This window comes from Corapipo altera, unplaced genomic scaffold, assembly GCF_003945725.1.
Source record: "Corapipo altera isolate COAL_440 unplaced genomic scaffold, ASM394572v1 65, whole genome shotgun sequence".
NCBI lineage: Eukaryota > Metazoa > Chordata > Aves > Passeriformes > Pipridae > Corapipo > Corapipo altera.
Genome location: NW_020884891.1, coordinates 12,882,253 through 12,891,231, shown reverse-complemented (window position 1 = coordinate 12,891,231; position 8,979 = coordinate 12,882,253). Strand labels below are relative to the sequence as shown.

General features: G+C 46.4%; 1 protein-coding gene across 2 annotated transcripts; it reads left to right on the top strand.

The window, feature by feature from the left end:
- The first annotated feature begins 1,406 nt into the window (after window positions 1-1,406).
- On the top strand, window positions 1,407-5,956 carry SLITRK2 (SLIT and NTRK like family member 2). 2 transcript variants are annotated; one of them, XM_027645225.1, is made up of 2 exons: window positions 1,407-1,526; window positions 2,502-5,956. In XM_027645225.1, exon 2 carries the CDS (start codon window positions 2,545-2,547, stop codon window positions 5,116-5,118), a length of 2,574 nt encoding a protein of 857 aa, XP_027501026.1. In that variant the 5' UTR covers window positions 1,407-1,526; window positions 2,502-2,544; the 3' UTR covers window positions 5,119-5,956. The 2 variants fall into 2 exon arrangements, with proteins under 2 accessions (XP_027501026.1, XP_027501025.1); XM_027645224.1 differs by lacking the exon at window positions 1,407-1,526 and adding an exon at window positions 1,835-2,036.
- Window positions 5,957-8,979: the final 3,023 nt, after the last annotated feature.

Below are 8,979 nucleotides of genomic sequence, written 5' to 3'. Positions count from 1 at the left end.
ACGTGTGTGTGCCTCTGTGCATGTGTCAGTGTGGGCAGGTGTGTGTGAGCATGCTACTTTCAGAAAGAGACAAAACAAAAAAAATCAACCTAGGTCTACTTTTACCTCCTCTTTTTAGGCTCATGCCCCAAGACTGTGTCAGAAAAAGCTGAAAACAGGATTTGCTACATCCTGTAACTAGTCCAATTCTGCTCCCCAAACACCATATCCTACCGTTTAAAGCTGAAAACAAGCAAAAAATTTCACTGAATAATAATCTGTCTGCTGGTGTATTAGTGTTGTAAAACCACAGATCTGCCACAAACATCTTTCCTGATCTTAGCAATTTGTGCTCCTGAATTCAGCTGGATAAAGAGAGTTAGAATGGAGGAGCTCTGAGCGCATTTCAGAATCCTAATCTTGTTGAAATTCACACAGCACCACAGCAAAAGCATGCTCCAATGTGGGATGTTCCTGCTCTTTCCACAAGTTCTCCAAATTTTAGATAGGAAAAACTGCAACTGCTCCAATCCCAAATGCAAACTCCAACACTATTCCTGCCCAGGAGCATTGCAAAGGCATCTGTGCTGGCTGCTGCAGGATGTTACCTTTTCCAGTCTCAAGAAGAGAGATAAGAACAGACAGCACATTTCTGCTGGTCCTAAAATGTAGGCTCTGATACGTAATGGCTAAAGAACACCACGAGATGACAGTGCCACTTTTGCCAAGTCCAACACTCTTTTGGCAGTAAACCTTTACATTCTCAAGACTAAGTAAAGTGCATACAGTTCCCGATAAGAATCTGTCAATAATGCACCCTGCCATACTAGCACTTTAAAAATTCATCGTGGAGTGTCTTTTGCTTTTTTTTCCAGTGTGAACCCAAAGTTTTACCTTTCAGATAGAGATCAAGAGCAGCCAGCCTTTCCCATCAGATCTGTGCCCGGGGCACGGGGCTTAAGCGAAGTCACAATAACCCACATCCACCATCCTGCTCTTTATAAAGGAAGCCAAACGCTACACCACAATACTGCAATGGGGCAGTGAGACTAGTCCAGCCAGTGGGAATGATGGCGTTAGATGTGCTCTTGGCTGCTCAGCACTCAGGGACGCATTCCAGAGAGTGTAGGGATTCAGGCATGAGACTGCCATTGCCTGCCAGCCCGGCTTGGTGGAAGGTGTTGAACTTCCCTGAACGTGTAGAAAACACCAACGCGCTGGGCAGAGCTCGACGCGGCAGTTTGGGAAGGGGGCTGCTGCAGCCGGAGCGGGGGATAGATGCTGATGCCAGACCCGGGATTTGCAGCACCGCTGCTGCGAGAGCCAGATTGTGTGTGTGGGGTGTGCGTGTGTGGGGCGTGCGTGTGTGGGGTGTGCGTGTGTGGGGTGTGCGTGTGCCTGTGTGGGATGCCCGTGTGTGCGGTGAGTGTATGTGCGGTGCGGGCGCGCTCTCCGGCTGGCTTGTGCCGAAGAAGCTGCTTGACTTGCTCTCTGTTTTTGAGGGCACGGATTTAGGGACCCGGGGCTACAAAATTCTCCGGACCCAGGTAAATCCGCTCTTTACCTTATTCCCCTTCCCGGCTCCGAGTGCCCGCGCTGTCCTGCAGGTGCTGTCAGAGCGCTCCCGCGATGCGCAGCCGAGCCGGGAGCGGAGCCGGCTGCGAGAGCCGCGAAGGGAGGGGGGGGGACTGGGACAGAGGATGGAGGGGAGGGTGGGCTGGGAAAAACGTGTCCCCCCCGCCCCCGGCTGACGTCAGCGCGGCTCCGCGCGGGGCACCCGCAAAAGCGCCGCGCCCGCCGCGCCCCGCGCAGATCCCGCGCTGAGCCCGCGCTCCCGCAGCGGCGCCGCCGCCGCCTCGGCCCCCGCCCGGCCCAACTTCCCGCCGGGACGGGACGGGACTGGACGGGACTGGACGGGAACGGCGGCGCCCCGCTGGGCTCCTCCTGAGGCGCTGTGCGGGCGATGCCTCTCGCCGCCGGGCTCCTGGCTCCCGGGGCGCGGCGGCTCTCGGCGGCGGCCCCTGCCCCCGCTGCCCGCTCGGGCGCCCCGAGAGCAGGTACGAGCGCGGGGGGCGCGGGCCGGGGGCTCCCTGCGGCGGGGAGCGGCTTAGGGAGGGTTTGCCGGCGTTTGTTCTCCCAGCCCCAGTTTAAGATGCTGGCGGTGACCGGGAGCAGGGCAGCCGGGATCGGGATCGGGACGGGCAGCGGGGACGGGATCGCGGTGCCGGCGGGAGGCGGCGGCGGCGGGCGGAGAGGTCGGACGGGAAGCGCAGCTCCTGGACCCCTGTTTTCGGGGAGCTCCCCGACGGGGCTTCCCCCACAGCAGCTCCACAGGCGCTTTCCGAGAGCAGAAGGAAAGGAGGAGGAGGGGGGATTCCAGAGGACTCTGCAAGTCGCTGCCTTGCAGCTCTCCTTCCACCACCCCGTCAACCTTCCGACCTGCTTCCCCCTCCCCGAGCCGCCTCTGGTCCCGGCCGTTTTCACTGGGGATTTCTTCTTTCTCTCCTTACCTGTCTCAAAAGGTTTGACTGTAGGTACCAAAGCGGGGATCGACGGCGCATAAAGATGCTGAAGGGTGTTTGGTTGCTCAGTTTGTTAACAGTGGCTGGGATCTCGCGGACAGAGAGTCGCAAACCTGCCAAAGACATTTGCAGCAAGAGCCGCTGCCCTTGTGAGGAGAAGGAGAACGTGCTGAACATTAATTGTGAAAACAAAGGATTTACAACTGTCAGCCTCCTCCTGCCGCCACCGTCCAAGATCTACCAGCTGTTTCTCAATGGGAACGCACTGACCCGCCTGTTCCCCAATGAGTTTGTCAACTACTCCAATGCCGTGACCCTCCACTTGGGCAACAACGACATGCAGGAGATCCGCACAGGGGCCTTCAGTGGCCTTCGCACCCTCAAGAGGCTGCACCTCAATAACAACAAGCTGGAAGTGCTGAAGGAAGACACGTTCCTGGGCTTGGAGAGCCTGGAGTATCTGCAGGCTGATTACAATTACATCAGTGCCATTGAAGCGGGGGCATTCAGCAAGCTAAACAAGCTCAAGGTGCTGATTCTCAATGACAACCTCCTGCTGTCCCTGCCCAGCAATGTCTTCCGCTTTGTGCTCCTCACTCACCTCGACCTGCGGGGGAACCGGCTGAAGATGATGCCTTTTGCTGGTGTGCTGGAGCACATTGGAGGCATCATGGAAATCCAGCTGGAGGAAAACCCCTGGAACTGCACCTGCGACTTGCTCCCACTCAAGGCATGGCTAGACACCATCACCGTGTTTGTGGGTGAGATAGTCTGTGAGACTCCCTTCAGGCTTCATGGAAAAGATGTGACCCAGCTCACCAGGCAAGATCTCTGCCCTAGGAAAAGCTCCAGCGATTCGAACCAGAGGGAAAAACATCCTGTCCTCTCAGACCCTCACATCTCCAGGCTATCGCCCACAGCCAACTCTGCCATGAATCCCACCAGAGCCCCAAAAGCCAGCCGGCCGCCCAAAACCAGGAACCGCCCCACCCCCCGTGTCTCTGTGTCAAAGGACAGACAAATATTCGGACCTATCATGGTTTACCAGACGAAGTCTCCAGTGCCCATCACCTGCCCAGCTGGCTGCATCTGTACGTCACAGAGCTCAGACAATGGCTTAAATGTTAACTGCCAAGAGAAAAAGATAAGTAACATCTCCGATCTCCATCCCAGGCCAACCAGTCCAAAGAAACTTTACCTTACCAGTAACTATCTGCAAGTCATTTATAGAACCGATCTCACAGAGTACAGCTCTCTGGATTTGCTACATCTAGGAAATAACAGAATTGCAGTGATACAAGAAGGTGCCTTTACAAACCTCACAAGTTTACGTAGACTTTATCTTAATGGCAACTACCTTGAGATCCTGTACCGGTCTATGTTCGAAGGGCTGCACAGCCTGCAATATCTCTACCTAGAGTACAATGTCATTAAGGAGATCCTGCCACGCACATTTGATGCTCTGAGTAATCTTCATCTGTTGTTTCTCAACAACAACCTGCTCAGATCCTTGCCTGACAATGTCTTTGGCGGCACTTCCCTCACCAGACTCAACCTTAGAAACAATCATTTCTCACACCTGCCTGTGAGAGGAGTCTTGGACCAGCTCTCAGCTCTAATTCAGATAGACCTCCAGGAGAACCCTTGGGACTGCACGTGTGACATCCTGGGGCTGAGGAACTGGATAGAGAAAGTCACTGACCAGAACAACCAGCAGTCAAATCCCCCCGTAGTTATCAATGAAGTCATATGTGAGTCTCCCACCAAGCACTCTGGAGAGCATCTGAAATTCCTGAGCAAAGAAGCCATCTGCCCAGAGAACCCCAACCTGTCAGATTCTTCTCTCCTCTCCATGAACCAGAACACAGATACACCCCATCTCCTCGGTGTCTCACCCAGCTCCTACCCAGAATTACACACTGAAGTTCCACTATCTGTCTTAATTTTAGGATTGCTGGTTGTGTTTATTTTATCAGTTTGTTTTGGGGCAGGCCTGTTTGTCTTCGTCCTTAAGCGCCGGAAGGGGGTGCAAAGCATGCCCAGCAGCGCCAACAACGTAGATATAAGTTCCTTTCAGCTCCAGTATGGGTCTTACAACACTGAGACCCACGATAAAACTGAAGGACACGTTTATAACTACATTCCCCCTCCCGTTGGACAGATGTGCCAAAACCCAATTTACATGCAAAAGGAAGGGGATCCAGTTGCCTATTACAGGAATCTCCATGAGTTTAGCTATAGCAGTCTTGACCACAAAAAGGAAGACCCCACCAGTCTTGCATTTACCATCAGTGCAGCTGAATTGCTGGAAAAGCAATCCTCACCGAGGGAACCAGAGCTTCTGTATCAAAATATTGCAGAAAGGGTCAAGGAACTGCCCACTGGAGGATTAGTTCATTATAACTTTTGTACCTTACCCAAAAGGCAGTTTGCCCCTTCATATGAATCAAGACGCCAAAACCAGGACAGGATAAATAAAACTGTTTTATATGGAACTCCCAGGAAATATTTTGCAGAACAGTCTAAACCCGAGCATCCTTTACTCCAAGGAAAGCTACAAACAGAACCAGACTACCTCGAAGTTCTGGAAAAACAAACTGCAATCAGTCAGCTGTGAGGGGGGAGTGGGAGACAAAGGAAATTTTTTAAATGAGCTCAGCATCACATTTCGTTGAGTCTGAACTCAGTGCTGATATCATCTGTCGCATTCCCAATATTTCCACTTTTTTAAATCAGAGAGAGGGAGAGAGAGAGAAAAGGAACCCTTGCAGCATAGCAGGGATATGGTGTTGCTTTTGCAATGTTCTCTTTAAGTTATTTCTCTCTCCTTTTGACCCTTCTGTAGGAACTGTCACTGCAAATATACCTTTCTGTAATAGATCTTGCATAATTCTTTTTGATTTTGAAGGAAATGAGGAAGGGGGTCTTTGGGTTTTTTGTTGTTTTTCTTTTAATTTCAAAGTGGAAACTTAATGTATTATGTAGAAGATCTCCAAAGATCTTTTTTCCTGGACTGTGACTTTCTTTTGTAAATAATAATATACGGTACTGCTATTTCAATTACCAACTATAGCCACTGGGCGTCACTTTTTTGTGTTAAAGTGCCTTTGCACTTTAAGTACATTATTACTTAATTGTTGCTCTTAGCTTTGATAAATTGAACCTATTTTAATGTGTTGTATTTTTGAAATTAAAAAAAAAATTGTAAAATAGATCTATATGTCAGCTGCATTAAATCAGAAGGTTTGATTTATAGGAAAGATGCCCTTCTTTAAATGACTCTAGTTCTAGGACCTTACAGACTCAAATGTAAATTATTGGGGTATTTTTCCTTTTAGGTTTGTTTAGAGTGATTCACTGAAACCAACTGAGAGGATTTAGCAATGGACTAGAGGTTATTTATCAAATGCCTCAGCCGGGAATAACAGCTCATTAATAAAAGATGTTTAACACAATGTCATAGTGAACTGAACAATTAATGTCCTTCTTAATACATTGCATTGCAGTTCTAACACAGTAATGTTCAGTGGCTTAAGATTATTTTCATACTTAACAGAACATTACTCATAATATTTTATGCATTAAATTAGGTATTTTTATACATTTTGTGACAGAGTTTATATTTGTAACTTTTTTGGACTGAAATTAATATGTCCTCTTCCTGCCAGATACATATTTTTTTTCATAAGCAGGGACACCAGCAGGGGTCATCCCACACCTCATTAAGTTTATTAACATACAGGCAAATGAACCAATGCCAAAGGTAAAATTTGAGCCTGGGTCACTGGATTCCTCCAAATCGAGGTAGCCAAAATCAGTATGTGCATCACACTAACTTTCAGTAGTCTGAATTATGTCTGGTTTTCAGTCTCTAAAGCAAAAGTAATACTGCAATAATTCTAATCTGCTAGAGAAAAGTACCATTAAGTTCATGATCTTAAATTTTGTAAAATGTTTTAAGTTAACTGAATTCAATTCTCAGAGTTGGTTTTCTTAAGCCCATCAGTGAACAACTGCCATGAGTCTTCTCCTTTCCCATTAACTCAGGCCTGTTTTGCTTCAAGCTTTATGTTATCACCTCCAATTTACATTTCCTTCCTGGAGAATATTGAAACCATTTTTATTAACAAGTACACAGTCAAACTTTATTAAGGCTTATTAGCTTCTAAATAATTTTTAGATGCAAACATGATTGTGCGATTTAAACAAACAGCCCTTATTTACAACAAAAACAGTTTTGTTTTGTCTATTCTAAATCCTTATGCAACTGGGATGGTGATCTGCATATAAAGTAGGCCAGGCTTTTCAATTCCTTATTAAAGCAATTGATGGAGTCTGAAAGAAGCACACTGTTTCCTTTTCATAAATAGGTTACTGCACATAATAATCCTTTATTATCATGCGGAGATTGAAGTGGCCTCTGCTGACTGATTTTTAGAGCTTTACTATAGTTAATAATACAGTATCTACAACTCAGAGAAATTTTCAGCAATAGCATTTAAGCTATAAATAACTACAATCAATGTTGTTCTAATCAGGACTTTGCCAAAAGGAAGTTGCCTTATATTTAAGAGCTGAAGAGGCTTTGCATGTGTATTGCCAGATATCTGAGTCATTCAGCAAACTCTCTTCTAATGATTTTTGTGACATTTGGGTACATTAATATGCTAACATGTCAATTCTTTATGTTTAGAGTCCATAGCATCTATGGCTGTTCATTAGATCAGGTTTAAAGCTGAAGTGCTACAACGAGCTACTGAAGAATCAGTCCTCAAAATGGTCTCACTTCAAGAAGGAGGCGAAATGGTATCACTTTAGTTGAACTTGGAACATTTGACTGGAATAGCATCGTCTTTGAGCAAGGTACTTGCTTGAAAGCTTCCAGTACTGACTGTCTTATTATGGCTCCTTTCCCTGGGCAATTAAAAGCATTTATTACTGAAACACTAAGAAAAGTATAAGTATTATTTTAAAGTAATTAACTCTTTGCAGGTATGATTTTAGTATTGTCTGCAAAACAAGTACCATGTTACCTCTGGCAGCAGCTAGGATACTCTTATTTATTATTCTCCAGTGAACCAGAAGCAATTACAGGTTTTTTTCCTCAGAAAAATGGAAATTTTTCCAACGGAAATGTTTTTAATTTTCTTGTGTTTGCAAACAATAGAGATGGGGAACTGATTCTTGTAGTAACTTTATATTGTTTATTTTTACTACTTCAGTGTCAGACAATTTTCATGTTTGCCTTGGTAGCACAGCCACACTTTACAGGGGTTGATATTGCTTTCCTTTTCTTAGCTTTCCATGTGGAGTTTATTTAAGGACTAGGTTTTATTTTGCATCACCAGTACCAGCTTAAAAATCATTATTGCTGTAGATCTTTTAGGTTTGTTTTTATACCCTTCAGCTGACATCTATTAAGCAATTCTTTTCATAGAGTGTCCAGGTGAGAGAGAAGATTTTTTTTCAGTTACACTTAAAGAGATTTGTTTAACAGGGAAAATGTGTCGGCAGCTGCTGAATAGAAGGTCTCCACATTCCTTCAGCTGTGCAGCCCTGGAATCTACTGCTTGTTAGGGGGAGAGCTGCTTGCCCAAGTAGTGGCTTTATAATGAGTCTGAAAAAAATTTCTTTCATAGTTTGAAAAGTTGGACTGTGAAATTATGTAACCAGGTTAGCGAAGTATTTTTTTTCCCCCTCAGGAAAATAGGATGCAAATAGTTTTCTTTCTTCATAAGTTTTCTTTTGTGAAAGTGGACATAATGACCTTTACAGAAACAGTAACTGTGCAGACTGAAGCACTGTTGAAGCTATGCAGTTATCTCCAGTGAAAATAGGGGGAAGTGCACTTCCAAAGCATAAATACATTTTTAAGGCACCTTTCTAGGTAAGCATTAAGTTTAGCAACATACTTCCTTTTTTCTCCCCACAAAGCAAATGCCACTTTTTGCAGAAGGGTCTGTACTTTGTCTCTGGGTGCTCAAATCTGCTGCAGAGCCACTCCAAATGCCCACTGGTAGTCCTTATTTCTGCAATCTCTGTCTCCCATCAGACTCCATCATTTTTGGGCTCCAGCATTTGCTCAGTTCCTACCTCACCTCTATTAATTGCTTCCTAAGCCCTCACTATGTAATGGCCCAGCCTTTCCATTTGTACCTGTCCCCTGAGCACTCCTTTCCTTCCCTAGCAAGTTCTGGAGGAACTATTTCAGCCTTGAGCTGCTGTCCCTGCTCCACTGAGAGGCCAGTCCTCACCTCCTCTTCTGACACTGCTGAGTAGCCCAATGTGAAATGAGACACCTGATCCCAGTGGTATTCCAGCTCTGCATAACTGACCCCTCTTCCACTCATTGGGCAGAGAAGAGAAGCTTAAGATCCCACAGCATTTCCATGCAGGATTGCCTATGTGCCAACCCTGGCCATGCCAGCAGCTTTTCTGAGTGAGAACAAGTGGATGAGCTCTCTGAAACTACTGACAT